This window comes from Morus notabilis, unplaced genomic scaffold (assembly GCF_000414095.1).
Source record: "Morus notabilis unplaced genomic scaffold, ASM41409v2 Scaffold99, whole genome shotgun sequence".
In the NCBI taxonomy this organism is placed as follows: Eukaryota; Viridiplantae; Streptophyta; class Magnoliopsida; order Rosales; family Moraceae; genus Morus; species Morus notabilis.
This window is the reverse complement of record NW_010362482.1, coordinates 1,762,169-1,785,957: the sequence shown is the minus strand read 5'-3', so window position 1 is coordinate 1,785,957 and position 23,789 is coordinate 1,762,169. Positions and strand designations below refer to the sequence as shown.

General features: G+C 34.9%; 4 protein-coding genes across 4 annotated transcripts; 3 read left to right on the top strand and 1 right to left on the bottom strand.

The window, feature by feature from the left end:
- Positions 1–1,288: 1,288 nt before the first annotated feature.
- On the top strand, positions 1,289–2,690 carry LOC21410409. The gene has a single exon (XM_010102186.2). It carries the CDS (start codon positions 1,434–1,436, stop codon positions 2,469–2,471), a length of 1,038 nt encoding a protein of 345 aa, XP_010100488.1. The 5' UTR covers positions 1,289–1,433; the 3' UTR covers positions 2,472–2,690.
- Positions 2,691–11,978: 9,288 nt separating this feature from the next.
- Positions 11,979–13,415, top strand: LOC21410408. The gene has a single exon (XM_010102185.2). It carries the CDS (start codon positions 12,030–12,032, stop codon positions 13,086–13,088), a length of 1,059 nt encoding a protein of 352 aa, XP_010100487.1. The 5' UTR covers positions 11,979–12,029; the 3' UTR covers positions 13,089–13,415.
- Positions 13,416–14,587: 1,172 nt separating this feature from the next.
- On the top strand, positions 14,588–15,662 carry LOC21410407. The gene has a single exon (XM_010102184.2). It carries the CDS (start codon positions 14,669–14,671, stop codon positions 15,641–15,643), a length of 975 nt encoding a protein of 324 aa, XP_010100486.1. The 5' UTR covers positions 14,588–14,668; the 3' UTR covers positions 15,644–15,662.
- A 311-nt stretch (positions 15,663–15,973) lies between these two features.
- Positions 15,974–19,018, bottom strand: LOC21410406 (spermidine synthase 1). The gene is made up of 9 exons (XM_024168107.1): positions 18,718–19,018; positions 18,074–18,150; positions 17,844–17,966; positions 17,643–17,747; positions 17,289–17,361; positions 17,123–17,194; positions 16,844–17,039; positions 16,513–16,633; positions 15,974–16,398 (listed from the first exon to the last, which is right to left on the bottom strand). Exons 1-9 carry the CDS (start codon positions 18,842–18,844, stop codon positions 16,336–16,338), a joined length of 957 nt encoding a protein of 318 aa, XP_024023875.1. The 5' UTR covers positions 18,845–19,018; the 3' UTR covers positions 15,974–16,335.
- Positions 19,019–23,789: the final 4,771 nt, after the last annotated feature.

Genomic DNA, 23,789 nt, shown 5'->3' with positions numbered 1-23,789 from the left:
TAGATCAAGACTTGAGATGAATTAAAATTAATAAGCCAATAGTTTACATAAGTTAATAAATAAGCCAAATTACTGTTTTCGTCAATAACTTGTCTGGTCAATAACTTGTCTGGTTATGAACCATAACTTGACAAGTTATTATCCATAAATCACGGATTTTGTCCATAACTTGTTTGGCTATGAACCATAACTTGACAAGTTTGTCCATAACTTATCTGGTTATGAAGCCTATTAATTTCTATAACTAAAAGTTGGCCTATATACTTCTTTAAACATTTCATATTGGCTTATTTTCTACTATTTTCGCTTAAAATAATACAAGTCATAAGATTAATACAATTAGTTATTTATTTCTAATGTTTACTTAATATTGTTTGTAATTTATTAAAATGTACATAAATAACTAATTGTTGATTTATAACATTTTAACTTATTAAGGGTATACAAATAATTTTGAATTCATTCACTTTAATAAGGAATTAATACCAAGAGGCGTAAAGATTGATATTTTTTTTTTCTTTTTTTCATTTCTTATATTGTGTGGAGTCTACCACACTATTATCCCTAATTTTGTAAGTAAATGCAGGATTAAAACTACTATTTTTATGATTCTTTTTCCCTTTCATGTGAAGTAAACACACTCGTAAACGACGGTTTTATATGAAAACTGACTTGTGGCACTCTTAAGAGAGAGTGAGGAAAGCACTGACAAGTGTATGGCCCCGTTCATTTCGTTGATTTGAGTTTAAAATTTGAGTTTTGCTACAGTAAAAAGCTCTCACAAACAATCACATCTAATTTTTTTGCTACAGTAAAAAGCTCTCACATAAAATCACATCTCAACTCGAATTAAAAACTCAAATCAGCGAATTAAACGGGAGTATCTTAAATTTTGAACCTTAGGATTTTGGAATACCAGTAAGAAGATCTGTTTAGTTTGTTGATTATAATTTTTAATTTGAATTAAAATGTGACTTTATATAAAAATTTAAAATTACAAAAAAAAATTAAATACGATTATTTTTTAAAATTTTTTAATGTAATAAAACTCAAATCAATAAAATGAACGTGAATATAAATTTCTCAAATTCTTAAATTATTAAAAATGAATGTTAGACCAAGACAGCTGGACTCAACTACCGTGTGGACGGACAGCAATCTTGACTTCTTATTCTTAGCACTTAACAAAAAAAAAAAAAAAAAAAAAAAAAAAAAAAAAAAAAAAGAAGCAAACGAAAGAAAAATAAATAGAGAACACACATTTATCAGTTCATCTTGGTGTCACAAACGTAGTCAAGCTAATATCTCTTCAGCGCGTTGAGATGATTTAGACGGCAACGACCTGAAAAATCACCATAGACTTTCGGAAAAAAGCGCTTTTTTCGTTTGGTTTGGTTTTGAGCTTGGAGTGAAGGAAACTGAAGCAGAAGAAAATGGCAAGAAATAACCTTAAGGCCTTTGATATCATCAAAGAAGCTTTCACAATTTTTGCCAAAAACACTAACTTCATAATCTTCACATCTCTAATCTCCCTTCCTCTCTTCTGCTTCTCTCTTTACTTTGAGGCTTCCCTTCAAGAATTCCTTCTTCAAAACTCCTCGATTCTTCTTCAAGCTAAAGATCATGAAACCCCAGAATTTCATCAATTAGTGGATGAGAACTCTGACTTTATCGTTCAATATTACTACTCCTACCCTGAGAGTTACGGCAAAAGTTGGTCTCTACCACTTGACATAGTCAGAAAATTGAGCAATGATTCTCTTCACAAGCTCCTCCAACTGAGTTTTCTCTACCTGGTCCCTTTCCATCTCCTAGAGCTCTTAACCGTGCTTGTAATTGTCGATTTGGCATCGAAGATTTACAGAGAAGACAAATCCTTGACTTTCAATAATATTTTCGACATAAAAACCGATGGAACAAGATTATGGGGCATTCTTGTCACATATGGCTATGTTGTGTTCTTCTCAACATGTACTCTACTGGGATTCTTGACGTTACTCATAACATACTCTGATATTATAAGGTACTTTCCCTATGAATATTCTGACCTTTTCTACTATTATATGCCGTTTAGGTCCTTGGATTTTGATGTTTTCTTTCACCTAGTATATGGGGCAAATTTTTTGTTACTCCTCGGAATATACTTGGGTTGGAGTGCTATATGGAACTTGGGTCTTGTGATCTCAGTGCTGAAAGGAACATATGGGGCTAAAGCATTAGGTTCATCTGCTTATCTTAGCTTGAGAAGTGTTCAGAGTGGGATGATTTTGATGCTTGTTTTTTCTATCTGGGGAGTTGGTTTGAGGTTTCCATGCCTAGTTTATGGTTGCTATAAAAACTGGATTTGGACTGTTGCTCAGATTAGTTTGTTCTGCTTCGGAAATGCGCTTAAATGGGTCTCCTTTGTGGTGTATTTTGACGATTGCATCAAGCGGATTTTTGGGAAGAAAGTTGATGTGGAAGAAGGTTAAGACTAAGAGGCAAAACTACTGAGATGAAGAAGTTGGATCAAATGATCATGGAAAACAATTAACTATAATGAGCATTTTATAATTCTTCTCTGTCAATGTGTCTGCATATATATGGGCTGAATTGAGATACAGGATTTATATCTTCTCTTGTATAAAAGATGTGACTAAGTGAGACACATTTACTCTTGTTTTATCAATGAAATAAAAGTGTTTTTGATACATATCAGTGATCCCAAGAAGCAGGGGAGAGTGTTGTTAAAGGTAAAAATCACAATAGGAGTGTTTTTTTTTTTTGAGCTTTAAAACAAAGAAAGCATGGTATTTTGCCAAGTTAAATAATTTAAGCTGGTCAGAGAGGACTTAGATTTAGGGACCTCCAATAAAGTTATTCACATAAGGGTTGCTCTCAAATCCTTAAATAACCCTTCTAGTATTCATTCTAATTTTTCTGTCTATTTTAAGATGGACCAAATATGGGACGGTTTGTACTTGTCGTCTGTTCTTTGTTGAGAATAACTTGTCGTTTCTTGCACATTATTGTTCATGTATTTAGTAAATTTATGAACAAAAATTACTTGTATTTTCTGAAAGTAGACGACAGGTGGACAGCAAATCCTCGAGCAATAGCAAACTTTTAAAGGTGAAGTACATATCCGTTTCACCGTTACACGTTACACACTTTCATTGGCCCAAGGATACTTTTTTTTTTTTTTTTAATTTCAAGCTGAAAAAATATAACATTCTTGTACTAGAAGGGATGTTCGTTTTCTAGATTAAACGACTAACAACTTGTTGAAGAACGTGTAGTTGAAATGACTGACAACTGAAAAGTAGAACATTCTTCTACTATTGGTTTAGAGACTCAAGTGTGTTTAGTAAATAGATTCAAAATTATGATTTTAAATTTTAGTTCAGGATCAGTATTTATTTATAGTGATTTTGAATCATGATTCAAAATTAGTGTTTTATTTTGATGAGTCAGAATCTGATGTGATGTTTTATACTAGTTCAAATCATAATTCTAAAACTATTCATTCTTGATTTAAGGTGATTTAAATCATAGATTCTGAATCATGGTTTCAGAATAATGATTTGAACCTAAAATCATGAATTATGGATTTAATTCTTGATTTAAGGTGATTTAAATCATTGATTCTGAATCATGATTAAAATCCTGATTTAAATTCTCGTACCAAACGAATAAAAAGTGATAGCAACCAAATATATATATATATATATATAATAGAATGATTCTGAGCGTTGTGACACTACTAGTCCTTGCAATATTACTTCTATCAAATCTCTAGAATCTTTCGTTAATTTAAGTGTTATGGACTAAAACTGCAAAAAAAAAAAAAAAAAGGAGTAATTTGATAAAGTTAAAAGTTGAAGATCTTACTAACAATGCTAAGTACCATTTTAATGCCAACTAATATTTTTAGTGTTGTAACATTTTGAATGCGAATTGATAATGCTGCAAACGGGAAACCCAACACTTAAAACTCATTTTTCAAAAAACATGATTTTTTTTAAAGAAAAAAAAAACAAAACTTTATGAGAAGATACACTATCTTGATTCTGAACCTTCGGCATATCTTATCGGCCAGCCACAGAGATCTCTCAAAACATTATATTATCATTACTAGAAAATGACGTTACCATGTGACCAAGAGTAGACTTAGCTCATTAGCACATGAAAAGTATTGACAATAATTATTAAGATAACAACCCTCTTTAATTTATCTCTTATATTATATTTGCCTTATTTGCAAGGACAGATTAGTTTATAGCGCCAAAGGAGACGACAGGGGACCAAAAGTGGCAAATCTAACGCATCCATCTCCTAGAGTTCTTTTATGACATGCTCCAACTTGGTTTTCTCTATTTGGTCCCTTTCCATCTCCTAGAGCTCTTAACCGTGCTTATCATTGTCGATTTTGCATCGAAGATTTACAAAGAAGACAAGTCCTTGAATTTCAACGATATTTTCGACATAAAAACCGATAGAGCAAGATTAAGGGGCATTCTTGTCACGCATGCCTATGTTGTGTTGTTGTTAACATGTACTCGGCGGCGCAAACTTGTGTAGGAGTAGGACAAACACTATTAAGAGTTTTGGAAGGTTGAGATTGTAAATAAGGGTTAATTAGTTGTTGTTTTAAAAATAAGACTAAGTAGGTTGCTGTTTTTTATTTTCTTTTTCTTTGCTGACCTAGAGGTTTGTTACAACAAACCCTTGCTTCCTTTTCCTCAGATTGTGTATAAACCACTCTTCTCTCGGTTTTCTAATCAAAGCAATACAGAATGCTTCATTTCACAAATTCCTCTCTACTTTTTTTTTGTTTTTTGTTTTTTTTTGTAATATGGTATCAGAGAGATAATCCTCTGCCAATCTCTGGAAGTTTTCCTCTACTCGTCCAATGAATAGGGCCGGCGGCAACTCCGACAATTGTGTGGTTATTGGAACCTCAGCTCCACCGGCCATGGAGGATTCTACATGTCCCTATTTCCTGCACAATGGTGATCATCCAGGTATGTTTTAGTTTCTAATCTCCTCACTGGATCCAATTACAACACCTGGAGCCGTGCCATGATTATGGCTTTGACCACCAAGAACAAGCTCGGTTTCATCGACAAGAGCATACCTCATCCTGAAGCTGACGATCTTCTTTCCGGCGTGTGGATTCGCTGCAACAACATGGTGATTTCTTGGATCCTGAATGCTGATAATCTCCTTTATATTGATATTGCTGCTGAGATCTAGTTAGATCTTCGGAAACGCTTCCATCAAAGTAATGACACGCGGAGTTTCCAGATGAAAACTCACCTCGCGGCTCTGCATCAAGGTGCTCTTGATGTAAGCACTTATTTTACCCGATTGGAGATTCTCTAGGAGGAGCTGAAGTTATACTAACCAATCCATATTTGTCACTGTGGAGGCATGAAGAGCTGGATGGAGTATCAACAGCAAGAGTACGTGATGCAGTTTTTGATGGGTTTAAATGAGTCTTTTTCTCAGACTCGAGCTCGGATCCTCTTGATGGACCCTTTGCCGCCTTTAACCAAGGTGTTTGCGCTTGTGGTACAAGAGGAGCGTCAGCGGGCAATCAACAGTGGGGCTCCTGTTCCCACCTCTCTAGCCATGGGAGACTTACCTCCTGCAGCTCCCACTGTTGCTGCATCCAACTTCACCCCGAGGCCCAGGCGGAAGCCCCGCCTAAGCCTAAGCAAGCCCTGCCTAAGCCACAAGCAAATCAGGTTACAGCAACGTTGCCTGAATAGTGCACCTTAGAGCCCTCAGTTAGGGACTTAACTGCCTCCCAATGCCAGCAGGACATTGCCCTCATGAGTTCTCAACTCCAGACCAATGCCTGCTCTGCTTCGGATCTGTAACAGCCCAAACCATCAGTGTCAAGCTTCAGTGGTATTCTTTCCCTATCTACTATCTTTGTTTTATCCACTGCTCATTTTCCTTCCACCTCTTGGGTTCTAGACACAGGAGCAACACACCATGTTTGTTGTTCCTTATCATGTTTTGACAGCTCTAAGCCTATAACCAATTCCTCTATTTCACTACCCACTGGTCTCACCGTAGAAATCACTCGCATAGGTTATGTTCCTTTGTCAGATAATCTCACTCTCCACAATGTTCTCTACGTGCCACAATTTCATTTTAATCTCTTGTTAATCAGTTCACTCACTCATAATCACCACTTGTCTGTTAATTTCCACTCTACAACTTGTGTGTCAAGAACATATTCAGGGCTGAATGATTGAGATGGGTAAAAGAGAAAGAAACCTCTACATCTTGGACTCTACAAGCTTACTTCCTGTTTCCTCTAGTTGTTTACCAATTTTCTCTAAGTCTACAGCAAATTGTAATAATGCTACTTTAACAGAAAATGAAATTTGGCATTATAGGTTCGGACATCCTTCTTATGTAAATATTCATACATTGAGGAATGAATTACAAATTACTTATGTTACAAATGAAATTTGGCGTTGTTCAATATGTCATTCGACTAAACAACGTCGTCTACCTTTTGTTTCTTCCAATTCTTTGTCTGCTTTGCCTTTTGAATTAATATATTGTGACATATAGGGGCCTTTTACACTAATGACTACTGGGGGTTATCGTTATTTCTTAACCATTGTAGATGATTGTACATGTTTTATTTGGGTATACTTGATTCGTGCCAAATCAGATGTCAAAACTGTTTTTCCAAAATTTTTCATCTTAATCCAAAACCAGTTTAATGTGACCATAAAATCGGTTAGGTCCGATAATGCCAAGGAATTGTCATTACCTGAGTTTTTTTTCGTGAAAAAGGGATCATCTCTTATCACTCTTGCATAGACACACCCCAACAAAATTCTGTTGTTGAAAGAAAACACCAGCACATCCTAAATGTAGCTAGAGTTCTTCACTTCCAATCACACATACCTCTACATTATTGGAGAGATTGTGTACTCACAGTTGTTTATCTCATTAATCGAACTCTATCACCTCTTTTGTCCAATAAAATTCCTTTTGAGCTTCTTTGGAAGAAGAAGCCATCCTATTCCTATCTTAAGGCCTTTGGTTGTTTATGTTATGGTTCCACACTTCCTAGACATCGTAATAAGTTCTCTCCTCAAGCCATAGAGTATGTTTTCCTTAGTTAACCCCCCGGGTATAAAGGATATAAACTCTTTAATCTTGCCACTAACTCAATTTACATTTCTTGGGATGTTATCTTGCATGAAACAATGTTTCCCTTTAAGATAGAAAGTATTTTAGATTCTTCCATAGACTTTTTCTCTGACCGAGTGTTGCCTTGTACCTATGATGCTGAGCCCCATGTTCCCATATAAGGTAATCTACCTGATTCTATCCCTTCCTCCTTCACACGTCTAACTTGTCATGTCAAACCACCTTCCTACCTTCGAGACTATCATTGTTCTAGTGTCTCCCACACTCCATCATCCACAGCTCACCCTCTCTCCCATGTTTGAGCTATGACATGCTATCCCATGAACATAGAGCCTTTGTTCATGCTGTCTCCACACACTTCGAACTAACTAGTTTTTCACAGGCTGTTGTTGTCCCGGAATGGAGATAGGCAATGACTGCAGAACTTGAGGCTCTTGAGCAAAATGACACTTGGTCCGTGACCACTCTTCCCCCTGAGAAACATCCCATTAGCTGTAAATGGGTGTACAAACTCAAGTACCGAGCTGATGGAACTTTAGAGCGTTACAAAGCCCGTCTAGTCACCAAAGGATATACACAACAAATGGCTATTGACTACCTTGATACTTTTTCTCATGTTGCTAAAATGGTGTCTGTTAATGTTCTTCTTGCTCTCGCTGCAATTCATGGTTGGCATCTTACCCAACTTGATGTAAATAATGCCTTCCTTCATGGTGATCTCCAAGAGGAAGTTTATATGTCCTTACCTCCTGATTATCATCGTGAGGGGGAGCCTCTACCACCTAATCATGTTTTCTGGTTATATGTCTCTTTATGGGCTTAAACAAGCTTCTCGCCAATGGTTCTCCAAGTTCTTAAGTGCATTACTTGAGCAAGGCTTCAAACAAGCTGTTGCGAATAACTCTTTGTTTATTAAGAGGAATGGAGTCTTCTTTATTGCCTCGTTAGTTTATGTAGATGATATTGTTATTGCCACTAAAAATGAGAAACTAGTGGAGGATTTCAAGGCTTTCCTTGACACCAGCTTCAAGTTTAAGGACTTAGGAAGATTGAAATACTTTATGGAGTTAGAAGTGGCTAGATCAAATGCAAGTATCTCCTTAAGCCAGAGACATTATGCCTTGCAATTTCTTTCAGATACTGTCACGCCACGAAGCCAGGGTTAGTGACGTGGAGGCTCATATAGTAGTTAAACGCGATTAAGAAAGTAATTAAATATTTATAATCATAATAGTCAAAATCAAAAGTAAAATATTAAAGAAATCTCCAAACGAGCCCCACTATTTAGCTGAAAATAAATTACATGAAAGTTACGGGGTCGCCCCCACTTTTGATCACAAGAGGTTAAAACTTGAACCTCAAACATCGTTCAGGGCTTCACCCACAGGATATGCAGTATTGTACATACATGAACATGTAAATAACATTACAGACATCAACCATAGTCTAGAAATCCAAAGTCCAGAGTTTACAATTCTTACATTTACTCACAAGGAGGAAGGACACGATCCTCTCTTAATCGGATGGTAGCAATCTAACTCATCTACTCCGCATTGCTTCTAGAGTTGCCTCGGAGGGGTTTAATATTTATAAAACAAATAAAACGTGAGCGGAAGGCCTAGTAGGATGTATTTTGAAATAACTTTATAAACAAGTAAATAAATGAATGAGTAAATAAATAAATGAATAAGCAATTAAATAAATATAGACATTCAGTTCCAACACAACAGCCAGAACCTCACATCATTTTTCTGAAAAGAATACAAACTAAAAATTTCCGTATTATAGGCATCAACAAGTAATTCATCCTCTGATGAATTACTTACACAAGCACAAGCCTTTTCTACCACTGTAGTGGCCCGGTCTGGGTTTCGGGTTCTGCCCCCAAGGATACACTCTCCATATCCTATCTAGGCCATCAGCCGGTTTATCGTTTCGCAAGATCTCTTATCTTAAGAAATCATTCATTAAACTTTCTGAAATAGTTCATTATAATTCCAATTGCTAAAATCAAGCTATTGTTTTCAAAATGCTTTTCTTTCGCAAACACGCCATTTCTTTAAAATATTTGCAAGGCCAAAACTCTTTGAAAATCAGGCCAACAGGGAAAGGGGTAAGAAATCCTACCTCTCAAGTACCAAACCTGTGACTAGCGTTGCACAATTCCGGCTTTTGCTTCCTCAAAGCCTTCAATTCGATCCCTCAGCTAGCACTGATACAAAGCAACACTTTAGGATCCAATTCTCATTCCTAAAGTAATTTAATCTCAATTATATCCTTTGATTTCCTATTAGTGTGCCTTAATCAAATTTCAAGTTTCATAAATCATTTCATGTTTCAAATCATCATTCCAAGGGTTTTAATCTCAAAACATGGATTAAAGATGGTAATCCATTCATTTTAGGTCCCAAAATGAAGCTAATTTGGGTTCCCCTAAAAAATCTGGGTCAAAACAGGGTTTTCAAGCAAAACAGGGTCAAACCCCATGTACACCGGTCGACCGGTGGTGTGCAATTCGGTTGACCGCATAGGTCAACCTAGTGGAGTGCAATCCGGTCGACCGGTGGAGGACAGAAATGCGAGAAAACTCACCGAATGAGTCTGAAAACCTGTAAATTTGAGTTTAATCTGTGATATTTCAAAGGGAAATCATCCTGTCCAGGTTCCAAATGAAAAATACAGTCCAAAGAACCAAAAATCCTAAATTTCTACCATGATTTTACTCAAAATCCATGAAAATCCGTTTTGAACCAAAATAGGTTTTCTAATCCGAAAAATTCGAGATTCAAGAGAAGTTTTTCATAAATCTTACCTCAATTTCTTCTCTTGACGTTGAAAACTTCTTTAAATCCTTTTTTGGTTCAAGATCCGGTTGATTCGAGACAAAAATGGGAGAGAGAGAAAGTGAGAGAATGAGAGATAGTGGGAGAACGAGAGTGAGAAAGAGTGAGAGTGAGCAATGCACGAGAAGGAAAAAGGAAAAGAAGAAAAAGAAAAAGAAAAGAAAAAGGGAAAAAGAAACTGGTGTCACAATATTTAAATTGATAGTCCAGGAAATGTGTCTACACATACTTTTGGGGTAAAAATATAAATATTTAGAACATTTAAATTCTTTAGAAATATTTAAATTTATACGTCACATTTATTACTCAAAAATCAATTAATTAAACAAGATTAGGAACACTAATAAATCATAATTATCTTAATTAATCTCGTTTAATTTCTCGAGGTGTTACAGATACTGGGTATCTCGGATGTAAAATGAGGAAGACACATATGGATCCCAATGTGAAACTCTCTCAAAATGAGGGAGAATTACTTGATGATCCATCTCAATACAGAAGAATTATTGGGAAGCTGTTATACCTCACAATAACCTGGCCAAACTTGTCATATTCTGTCAACAAGTTAAGTCAATTTCTTGCCAAACCAAGAGTTCCTCAGTTGGGCAAGGGATCCTTTTTCCTTCTACCTCATCAGTTCACTTGAGAGGCTTTACTGATTCAGACTAGGCTTCTTGTCCGGATAGTGGAAGGTCCATTAGTGGATTCTGTATTTTCCTTGGAGACTCATTGGTTTCTTGGAAATCCAAGAAGCAACATATTGTTGCTAGATCTACAGGTAAAGCAGAGTATAGATCAATGGCCAATGCAACATGTGAGCTTATGTGGCTGTTTTCCTTACTCAAGGACCTTGAAGTTGACCATTCATGACCTGCAGTTTTGTATTGTGATAATGAGGCCGTCCTCCATATAGCAGCCAATTCTGTCTTTTAGGAGAGAACCAAGCATATAGAGATTGATTGTCATCTTATACGAGAGAAGATTTTAAACGGAAACTTAAAGACTCTGCATGTAGCTTCTCAACATCAAATTGCTTATATAATGACGAAGTCACTTTTTTCATCTCAGTTTGCTTTTCTTTTGCGCAAGATGGGAATTCAGAACATTCATCATCCATCTTGAGGGGGAGTATTAAGAGTTTTAGGGGTTGAGATTGTAAATAAAGGTTAATTAGTTGTTGTTTTGAAAATAAGACTAAGTAGGGTGTTGTTTTTTATTTTCCTTTTCTTTGCTGAGTTGGAGGTTTGTTACAACAAACCCCTGCTTCCTTTTCCCCAGATTGTGTATAAACCCCTCTTCTCTCGGTTTTCTAATCAAAGCAATACTGCTTCATTTCACAAATTCCTCTACTGTTTTTGTTTTTTTTTTTTTCAAAACACGACTACGTCGTTTGGAATGGGAGGTTGTCGGATTGTTATTCAGCAGGGTTAAACGATAGAAAACTAGTGAGATGAAACGAAATGTCATTTTCAAATAAAACGATAACAAGTTATACGTGGCAATTGACTTGTCGTTTTTTTTTTTTTTTTTTTTTTTTTTTTCTACATCCCAACCTTGACTAACTAGTGTTGAAAATCGGAAGCCCAACACTTTCTAAGAAGCTTCACTATCTTACTTCACCTTTGCTTATAATCAGATCAGCCAGCCATAGAGATCCCTCTTAGTTTTAACTTTATATTACAATAACAGGAAAATGAAGGAGCTTCGTGAGACGAGAAAAAATAAATTATTGATAATTTTTTATTTTTATATATTAAATTTTTATAAAAAATTAAAAATTAATTTAATTTAACAGTTAAAAATTAATACTATTTATAAGACTCGGATCTACTCAAAAATGAATTGCAAAAATGAAAAATTAAGATAAAACATCGGTGTTTAATTGCTTATCTTCTAGACAAATAAGTTAAAGGTCAAAGTCTATTCAGCCGGCAACTTTGAAAGCAATAAACTTTCGCCATTTATATTTTATATTACTCTAGTTTGGTTGGAGGTTGGAAGCGAGGAGAAACAAAGAAAAAGATGGAAAGCAATAAACTCAAAGCCTCTGGTATCCTGAAAAAAGCTCTCACAGTTTTTACCAAAAACACCAACTTCATAATCTTCACATCTCTAGTCTCCCTTCCTTTCTTCTGCTTCTCTCTTTACTTCGAGACTTCCCTCCAAAACTTCCTTCTCCAAACCTCTGCGTTTCTTCTTCAAGGAAAAGATCACGAAACCCCTGAACGTGAATTTCTTCAATTTGGAAATGGGTCCTATGTGATTACCCTTCACTCTTACTTCGAGCATCACGAAACCAATTGGTCTTTACCACTTGATATAGTCCGAAAATTGAACAGTGATCTTTTTCGCGAGCTTCTCCAACTGGGTTTTCTCTACTTGGTCCCTTTCCATCTCCTAGAGCTCTTAACCGTGCTTGTGATTGTCGATTTTGCGTCGAAGATTTACAGAGAAGACAAGTCCTTCACTTTCAATGACATGCTCGACGTAAAAACCGACGGAGCAAGATTAAGGGGCATTCTCATCACTTATGGCTATGTTGTGTTGTTGTCGACATGTACTCTCTTTGGATTTATATGGTTACTCGCAACCTATTCTTCTGCTTTAAGGTATTATGACTCTGACAATGGTTTTATTTTGAGGTCCTATTTGTTGGGAAGGGGATCTGATGTTTTTTTTCACCTAGTATATGGGGCAAATCTGTTGTTGCTCATAGGAATTTACTTGGTTTGGAGTGCTATATGGAACTTGGGTCTTGTGGTTTCATTGTTGAAAGGAACGTATGGGGCCAAAGCGTTAGGTTCATCAGCTTATCTTAGCTTAAGGAATGCTCACAATGGGGTGATTTTGATGCTTGTTTTCTCTGTTTGGGGAGTTGGTTTGAGGCTAATTCCATGCCTAGTTTTTGGTGGGTATAAAACATGGGGTTGGATTGTTGCTCAGACTAGTTTGTTCTGCTTCGGAAATGCGCTTAAATGGGTCTCGTTTGTGGTGTATTTTGATGATTGCATTAAGAGAATTTTTGGGAAGAAAGTTGATGCAGAAGAAGGTAAAGAATTAAGAGGTCAAAACAGCTCGTGAATAAACACAACTACTGAGATGAAAAAATCGTATTAATCGTCTGGGAAGCTTATGATTCCAAACCATATTTAGAGTCAAGCCAATGGCAAAGCAATAATAATGAGCTTTCAATTATCTTCTGTCGATGTCTCTCCACATATATGACCTGACTAGAAATGAAGGTTTGTAGACTATTATTGTATACAAGGCTTCCTTGGTGAATGTTACGTGTTTACCAAGTAAAGGCACCTTGCCTGTTTTATGAACTTGCTCTTTTGTTTTATTTTTCTTCAGTATGTCTCTTTATTTAATAGATTTGAGTGGAAGACTTGGTTACGCATGGTTTAACTAGTGAATGTCTATTCAATTGAGATGAAAGGTACGATTGGTAATTCAGTTGGGATGTACCTTTTTTTTTTTTTTTTGTGTGGATTAAAGGCAAAGAAACCATATAGTATTATATAATCTGTCTATATTTAAGCTGCTTTTAGATTTAGGTAACAAGTACTATATAATTTATTGTCTTCACTGTTGTAAACCCCTCGTTCCAAAGTCAAAATTAAGCATTCAATTTCCTTATCAATTATAGTTGTTGACGATCACTATAATACACAAGCATGAAAGTCGTTACAGAGAAAGATCTTACTAGTTGTGGTGGTAGATATCTGTTTATAATAAATCAGCCTTGTTTGTTATATGTCAACTTTTTAATCGACGATGGCCTTTTTTTGCTGATTATCAGCCCTTTTGTCTGTTTAATTAGCGGAAAAAGATGGTGTAAATGCTTCTTAATGTACTTTGGGATCACGTCTTTATTTATTTCTTTTCTTTTTTCATTTGAATTTGACAGAGCGAAGACTATTAGCAAACACCGGAAAGCTTAAAAACAAATGAAAATAAGTACTTTTTTTATGATATTATTGAGCAAAAAAAAAAAAAAAGTACTTTTTTATGATATTATGAAAAACTACTTTATACAATAATAAGGACTACAAAATTCCATATTTTGATATCTGTGATACTTAAAATTGCAACTTCAGACTGGATTACCCAGATAACAACGAACAAAAAACATAGTGAATTATGGAGGAGCAGAAAGCCAATTCTTTTGAGTCAAAAAAGAAACTAAAAGGAAAGAAAAACGACTGCTAAATTTTTCATGCTTCTACAGTAACTCCCATAACATGAAATTCCACTCTCCACGCAATGAAAAGCCAACACCTTCCTAGTCCTTCTATCTCGAAAGGCCAATAATAATTAATAATAAGAATAATTGTGAATGGTGATGACCCAATTACTAGGAAATAGACAAGTTCAAGCCTTCAAGGTAAAGAAAACGTCAAAGTCAACCCACTTCCTCAATGTAAACTTACGATTGATTTATGGGTTTAGAACCATAATTTATAATTTTAATTTTTAAAATTTAAATTTTTTATGAGAGACAAACACCGTAGAAAACTAAGAACCGTGATTCAGAATCAAGAACGAAACCTTAAAACAAACATCTCATTCAAGATTTATGAGGTCCTAAATAGTCCTGAATCACTCATTGATATTCATTCAAAATCCTTTAAAAATTGTGTTCTGAACCTAGGAAGAAGATGGAAAGCAACAACGTAATTCTCGTTAATCAGAAACTAGAGGTCATTGGTATACTCAAACAAGCTGCGAAACTTTTTGCCAAGAATCCTAGCTTCATCATCTTCACTGTTCTAACCTCCCTCCCTTTCTTCTTCTTCTTGGTTTACTATGAAACTTTCCTACAAGGTTTCCTAGTTAAAACCTCTCAGATTCTTCTACAACGACGCTATGATAACTTCCGCTATAATTGGCCGATACCATTTGAAAGCGAAAGAAAATTGGACAAGGGATTTTCTTACCAGCTTATTCAACTCTGTTCTCTTTATTTGCTGCCTCTTCATCTCTTCGAGCTCAGCACCGTGCTTGTGATCGTTGATTTGGCCTCAAAGATTTACAGAGAAGAAGAAATCTGGATGACTTTTAAGGATATGGTACAGAGACCAATCCACGGAACAACTTTGAGGGGCAGTTTTGTCACATTTGTTTACATAACAATCTTGTCAACATGTTATCTTCTTGGGCTGATCTGGTTAGTAACACTCTACTTTGTTGTTTTAAGGAACCCTTTATGTGATGTTATATTTGGACTATTATGTGGGATAGCTTTTATGTTTTTGCTAAGGATTTACTTGGAGTGGAGTGCCATGTGGAACATGAGTCTTGTGATTTCCATATTGGAGGGTGTTTATGGGGTTGAAGCAATGGCTTTGTCTAATTATTTCAGCAGGGGAAATGAGCGTCGCGGGTTGATTTTGATGCTTGTTTTCTTTGTTTTGGGAGTGAGTTTGAGGTTGTCTTGCCTCCTATTTGGCTGCTTGGGAAGTGAGCGTTGGATTGTTGCACAGATTGGCTTGTTCTGTTTGGGGAATGCGCTTAAATGGGTCGCTTGCGTTGTGTATTTCCACGATTGCAAGAATCGGATTATGGAGAAGAAAGTTGACGAAGAAGTAGGCAAAAAGGTTGAAGCTGTTGATGAGAATAAACAAAGTTCTTGATATGCAAAGGAATGTAAAAATTAAAAGTCTTGTATATGTGACTTTTTTTTTTTTTATATTCCATGGCATTGTTAGCCTTATGAAGCTACAACCAGGTTAAATAACGATTTTAGTGGAGCAAACACTTGTTTTCATTTGCCAATAATTTCTCAGTTTTTTTGTTAATCAATGTTTGGGTCTTTTTCTTTGGCAAATCTTGCACAATAGAACCGACGAGGTCCAATAATGTGGACGAAGCATCAAACAACTTGTCAAGTGTCTACTTTTACTTCTCAACTTTAATACAATTATAAAAAAAAATGCTTTTGAGTTACGACCACGCCCATCAGGTTCATGAATACTCCTCTAATTACTTGGTTGCCATTCACAACTTGGCATAAGCACTAACCAAATTGCTATTATTATTAATAGAACAGCTAGATTGAGTTCATCCAAACGAAATGGGAAAAACAAAAAAGCTGATTGCATCGACAAAATCCTGCAGGGTTTCTTAACTTGCAATTCGTAATACTATTTGAAAGAAAAAGAGATAGACATTGTAATCCACCAAAAATCACGCTTAACAGCCAAGAAATAGAGACGTCAATTTTGAACCTCAGCTTATTCCTTCATTGCTTCTTTTGCTAAATGAGCTCTTTCATGAGAATGGAAGAAAAACGGCAATCTTATTTTGTAGCTCTTAACGCTTCGCTTCATGCTTTTGAATCAATCACCCTCTTCGCAAAAGATGGCAAGCAGAAAGCAGCTGTGTGAATCTGGAAATAAAAAGAAATAGGCATAAGAATAAAAGGAAAAGTTAAGCACATAACTTATAAGAGAGTTATACGGATAAAACGAAAGGAGAAGGGATGTTTCCTCTCAAATCACACCTCGGAGTTGTAAAACTTCAAAGGTCTCTTGGACTTGTCATTAGCATCAATAGGATTCACAGGGTGCTTGAAATCGACATGTGGTCCCTCAGTTGAACAAAGCATAAAACCAATCACCCCACTGAGACGCAAATGAAAGTTGTTAAGGATAAAACAACATCAGCAATGCAGAAACATGCCATTTGGCAGGTCATAATAAATTCAAACATCTGTTCCTATTGCATGCCTGCGTCCATTTTTTTTAGTAGCACACACATAATGCGTAAAAGTATACTCATCATGGAGAGAGAGAAAGAGAGCTGCACCCATATATAGTTTCAAAAGTCTGTACCTTGGGTATGTAGGGACTGTAGTCCACGCATAGTTGACTGAGCCTTTAAATATATGCCGGCAATTAGCCACAATGTCCTCAATTATGTGCATGTGAAGCCATATACTCTCAGCCTGAGTACAGACAACTCCTCCTGGACGAAGAGCCCTAGCTACTGTCTCAAAGAACGGCTTCTTAAAGAGCTCTTCAGCGGGACCTAATTAAAAACCAGACGTTAAGAACTTATTAAACGCAGTTCGCAACTTCTACAGGAAGAATGCTGCTTGAGAATATAATTACCAATTGGATCAGAAGAATCCACTATAACTGCATCATAAGTCCCTTCGGGGACAGCCTTCAAAAAGGCAACTCCTACAAGATTGAGAAAAAACCATAAGAAATCAGGATAAAAAAAAAATACAAAAGGAAGGAAAAAACGAGAAGCAATAGAACAAGCTAATCATACCATCACCAATATGAAGGTTCACCCGGTGATCCTCATATCCAATTGCTACATTGGGGAAAAACTCTTTAGACACCTGAAATAATATCGTATGAGATTTTCGTGGTAAAGTAGCATCCTCTAGTGGGACAAAGATAGAGTTTATAAATGCATATCCATGCTGTACTCACTTATTTATGAGAATATCTACCAAGCAACTCTAAAGAATTCACTTAAATTGGCCTTTCATAAAACAAGGCAATGATTTACTTGTTCATTACCAATCAACACATAAAGGAAACACATATATAATTTGTAGCTGGTCCACAAACAAGTTAAATAGTAACACAAAACAAAATTTTCAACAGCAGTACTCACATCAACAACCATCTTGTCAATTTCACATATATCAATCTGCTCAATGGAGGTATGCCGAGCAACTTCCCGCAGGACTCCACCATCTCCTCCACCAATAACCAAAACCTAAAGAAAAACAACTTTGTGAATAAATTATAAAAGCAGACAAAAGAAAAAAATAATAAAACTTGTCATTTCAAATCATGTTCCTAAACATATAACCTTCTTTGGGTTTAGAATTGAGCACAGGGGAAGGTGGGTGATCATTTCTTGGTAAGCGCATTCGTCCCTCTCAGTGAGCTGAATCACCCCATCCAAAACAAGGACCTTTCCATACGTTGATGACTGCAAACCAAAAAGAAAGAAATAACAGCATCACAATATTGTCACTGAAAGAACCAAACAATGCTCAAGAAAGTTTCAGCAACATCGTTCGGAGAATCATCACTTGCCTGGAAAACCATCACATCCTGATAATCAGACTTTCCCTGAAATAAAATCTTCTCCACCTTCAAGGAGTGTGCCTCCCCTGCATATAAAGTAGCTCCACACATGAATATTGTACACAAACCAATCATACCCAAAAAACTAATGTCTTGACCTTCTGAAAAAACCATATGATTAAAGAACAAATGAAAAGATGAAACCTAACTATTTCATTTTCTTATCAGGTGTCAAATTTCTTAACCTCGCAAATTGCAAAGTATAATATGGTGGTGTTATTTAACCAATCCATCCCAAAAGCTTAAGCTATTAGGATAAGCAAGCAATCGGAGACCAACAGACAAGCAAAAATGACACAAAACAAGAACTGTAAGAAAGCAAATTTCATTCAAAGAACACTCATGGCTTGTAAAGAATCCCAACAAAAACAAAAACGAAAAAAGCCAAGCATATTCCGTTGACACAAAAACCGATTGCATACACAGAAACTCGGAAACAAGCATATTTTAATCAGTTTCACAGACAAAAATAACGAAAAACATTAACAAAAGCTTCAGTAGACAAAAATACCCGAATATCCGCCTCATTTTCCCGCAATTACTCACCAGTCAAACAAAACATATAAGAGATGATAGAGAGAGAGAAAACGAACCAGGCCACATTGGGCTAATCTCGGAGAACCAGCCGGGGATGACGGTGGAGATAGAGTTGGGGGATTTGGCGGCGGCGGCATCCATGGGAACGCCGTTTGTAGAGCCAGCAACGAACTCTTCGGCCATGGATTTCCTTTCGTTTCTCTGTCAAAACCTAAGTGAGAGAAAGAGAATCGTCTTCTCTTTGCTCTTTCGCTTCTCCTTCGCGAAGAGAAACGCCACACACACAATCCAAGGCTTTTGCTTTGCTTTGCTTTGTTTTGCTTTGGGTTGCCTTTTATACAAAAAGACACTAGAGAGAAAAGGGTATTTATAGATTTTAAAAAAAAATTTGAAAGTAAACAATTATAGACTGTATAATTATATGATGTAAAAAATCGAAATCGAAAATTGACATAAAATACAAAAGAAAAGGAAAAAGAAAATCTCGAGTCTTGTACTGTTGAGATGAAAGAATCATTCGCTTAGGAACTACGCGATACATGAAACTGCCTTTTGCCTTTCAGACCTTTTTTTTTCTTTTCTTTTTTTTTCATGTCTATAGTTAGGGCTGTTCATAAACCCGAACAACCCGCAAACCTAACCCACCCCGTCCCAATCCAAGCTGAAAAAAGCAACCCGCAGTATTATTTTTAAATTTGCGGCTCATTAAACCTCTGGCCCGAAGTGTTTGGGGTGGATTGTGGGTTGGGCCCATAACAACCCGCAATCCCCAATCCAACCCGCACAACATACCCCCAAGCTTTTGGCCCAAGCCGAACTGCCTAAGTTCTACCCTAGGCACACTAACATTAGGGTTCACAATCTCATTCTCGGTCTCCCCTCTCGTGAACCCCCTCTTCTTGCCTCTTCCTTTTCAGTTTTCCCTCTTCTTCCCCTCCCGTGAACCCCCTCATAACTCTCTCCTCATTGCTCAGTCCTCTCGGCCGCCGTCTTGCCCACTTACTCCGGTGCTCTCTCACCGGACTGATAATGATGGTTACTATTTCTATTTAATGATGAAGTTTGAATATTATATTGATCTTTAAGTCTTTGATTTTTTAAATGTTGAAACCGACCACCCAACCCACCCCGCACCGTCCCAACCCAACCCGAACAACGTTGGGTTGTGAAATTTTTCTAACATCGTTGGGGCCAAATATGTGCCACCCGCACCCTTTGGGGCGGGGAAAAAAAAGTCCTACCCCGCACCAACCCAACCCATGAACAGCCCTATCTATAGTTAACCTTTTTCTCTAGTTATTGTTGATTGTTTTTTGGCCCATTTATTTATTTTCCCCTTTATTTTTGCATGTGAATGTGAGTCTTAAAATTTGCAAAATTAGTTTTTTTTATCATATTTGCAAAATTAGGTTGTAATTGTGGGTTTCTACAGCCCCGTTCATTTCACTGATTCGAATTTAAAATTTAATTTATACTGCAGTAAAAAGTTCTCAAATATAGTCACATTTAATTTTTTATTACAGTAAAAAATTTTAATATAAAATCACATTTTAACTCAAATTAAAAATTTATATCAGCGAATTAAACGGACTCTACCTTTTACACTAATTCTGATGATAACTTCTCTCTCTCCTTGGTTTCTTTTTTTTTTTTTTTTTGTGCAGTGTACTATTTCAAATGATAAGGGTATCGATTAGGGTTGGGAATTTGGAATGGGTGCGTTATCATATGTTTTCTGTCAGAAAAAAAAAAGAGAAAAGAATATGCTTGGTGTTTCGTGCAAAAATGCCTTTAGTTATGTTTTTATTACTTATTAATTCATATTTGTTAATTTTGTTTAATCTCTTGTTTCGATGGTTTTTAGTTGTGTGGGAATTGGTACCATAGTCTCATGATCAACTAATGATTTCTCTTTTTGATTAGCAAATAATAATAATAATAATAATGATTTCTCTATTCATCAAGTAAATTGAAAAAACGCTTATAAAAAAAAGTAAATTGAAAAAAATATTGTAGTGTCCATTATAATGCATGCAAATGATTAACTTCACTACTTTATTACATTGCTTACATTGCTCATAGATATCAACACATACTAATAATTTTCTAACCTTTTTTACCAGTCTCTTGTAAAAAGAAGAGAAAGGGAGAGAGATAAGAAAAAGGAAAATAAAAGAAAAGATAACCAAGTGGAATAAAAGTTCTTAAACAATTCCCTACATAAATTTAAAAAATTGGGTCAAAGGAGAAGGATGTGCATTTTCAAAATTGGCAACCTTAGTTAAGCTATCACTTATGATATATATATATATATATATATATATATATGATAGGGTTTCCAACCACACGCTGTTTTAGCCTTTAATAAAAGGTTTATGACCGCTTAACACACTGCATTACCATTTAAAATGAAAAACAAAATATTTTCCATTAACATTTGAACTAAAAAATTTCACACATGCACTCTAGCACCTGTCACTATTTACAAGGGATAAAAACAATACTTAATATTTGTAGGATTGTTAATATTTCAATGGCCGTGTTTGGAATTACTTTCGTTTTATTTTTCACATTTTTTGAGAAAGAAAAAATAAAAACGTTTCCAAAACAGTGTTTGGCGCAATAAAGATAAAAAACGAAAATGAAAAAGATTTTTTTAGTTTAGTGTAAAATGAGAGAGAAATGAAAAACAACTTTTAATCATTTTTTATTTTTTATTTTTATTTTTTCCTCCCTCGAGCACAGAGAGAGAGAGAAAGAGAGACATTAATGGGGTTTTTTACATTGAAAACAATTTTTTGATAACACTACCAAACACATTTTTAAAAATAATTTATGTATGAGATTGAAAATGTTTTCATTTTCATTTTCATTTTCATACAAAAAATAAAATCATTTTGGAACGAGTTACAAACGCGCTCAATATATTACCGATAATGGACACATGTTAGAATTACGGATTGTTAAGATGAGGTAAGAGATAAACGGGAAAAAAAAAAAAAAAAAAAAAAGAGCTAAGTGATAATATATAGGATCATAACAAGTTTTTTTCCCTAACTCTTTTTTCTTTTCCTGCTCATATTCTTTCTGGCTTTTATTTTAATTAATGGAGTTTGCATTTCTACATAACTACTGCATATTTTTAGGGTGAAATCCAAAAAGTACTACCCCAATTTTAGCTAAATATCGCATTTACCTCTATATTTTTAATAAGAATAATTATATTTGCATCCGCAAAATTTATTAATACCCCTATCAAATAATAATTTATGGTTATTACTAGTTTCCCTGTATTAAAATTACACTAAAACCCAATAACACACCCAATATTAACTATTAATAGAAATGGTATTCTTTTCAAAGAAATGAAGAAACCATACACGCACAATAACTATAATTAGAAGTCAATAATGTTTTTCTATTTTTATTTTTGTTGCTTAACTTTTTTATTTAACTATAGAAACTTATTTGATATAGGAAGAATTTTGTTGAACACTAATAAAAAAACAGGAAAATGCAATAAATATCAATCGATGACATATTCAATCATTTGATCAACTCTAATATGATAATAGCTGATAGGAAAAAACTCTAATATAAGGAAAATAACGGATCTAAAACTGCAACATGCAATAGTATGTAATAGCTGCTCATTTTTGCAAACTCAATCTAGCAGTCAAAAGAATTATCAAGCATACAACAATATAAAAACAAACAAAAAAATATTAAGCTGAAAAGCTCATTAATAGAAATGTTTCAATATAATATAAAGCACAAGATGGTGTATAGTTTTCCATAAATCAAATCAAGTTAACATTAGAGTGGGGTATGTAGGGATTAAATTAAGTATTATGAAAATATAATCTATAAAAGGATGAATATTTTAAATCTTCTTAAAGGATTATTAATTAGTGGGGACATTTATAAATTTTTAGGGTGCAAATATAATTACTCTTTTCATAAACCAAAACACCTTCCGCATAAATTTGGATTACCCCAAAACTATCATCTAAGTGTTTAAATAGTTAAAAGAATAATCCATTAACTGGTCAAAGTCTAATCTGTGACGTGTTAATAACAGAGGGCTTAAGATCCAACACGACGTTGAACCAATTTAACCTGTTAAGTTTTGGATTTTTAAACATAATTATATTTTATTAAAATTTTTATTTTTTTTATCTCAATCTATTTAATTAGTTATTCATATTTAAGAAAATATTGATTGTTAAGGTAATTTAACCAATTAAAGAGTTATTTTAATTTCTTTTAAAAAAACTTAAGAAACAATTTTTGGACAGTTTAAAAACACAATGAATATTGTGTGAATGATAAAAAAATATAAGGACAAACATGAGATTCATCTAAAACTCAGGGAATAATTTTTCGATTTTGAGGACTCTTCTAAACATGGTTAAATACATAGTGTCCTACAATCAGAATTTATACTGACATGCTTCTTTTCTAACAATTGTGAGGGGGAAAAAAAAATATTGCATTCGTGCACCCTATTCACAAATTGGATTCTGTTATAAAATAAAAGAAAGTAACGGGGTGAAATAACAAGAACAAGAGAATTGAGAGAATTGAGAGAAGAAAGAAGATAATTTTTTGATTCACACACCAAAACATTACAATGCTTCTCTAAGGCTCTATTTATAGGCTATTCTACAAAACAATAATAGCAAGATCTACAGAATAATTGTAATTGTCATATTTCAATCAATCACAATCTCAATTAATTGCAGATTACAATCCCATAAATTGTGACCTTAATCCCATGAAAAAACCATAGAATCTGGTTAATGGGCATCCATATAAAATATTAGATTTATAACAGATTCTAAGTTTTCAATTTTGATATTTAAGGCTCTAAATTTGAGAATTCTTAGCAATGTGTAGTCTATCCAGTAACTAACGTTAATTAAACGCAAACTTGGGTCCCCAAATGTCAAAACTAAAAATCCAGGGGCCAATTTACTAATAATTAAAAGTTTAGGGATCATTCTGTATTAAAATTATGGGCATTTTGTCCATTTATTGACGCATATTTATTTACCATTGAACAAAAATTGCATGATTTTTAGAATTTAGAGTCATTTGCCAAAACTAAAAATCTAGGGTTTAAGCT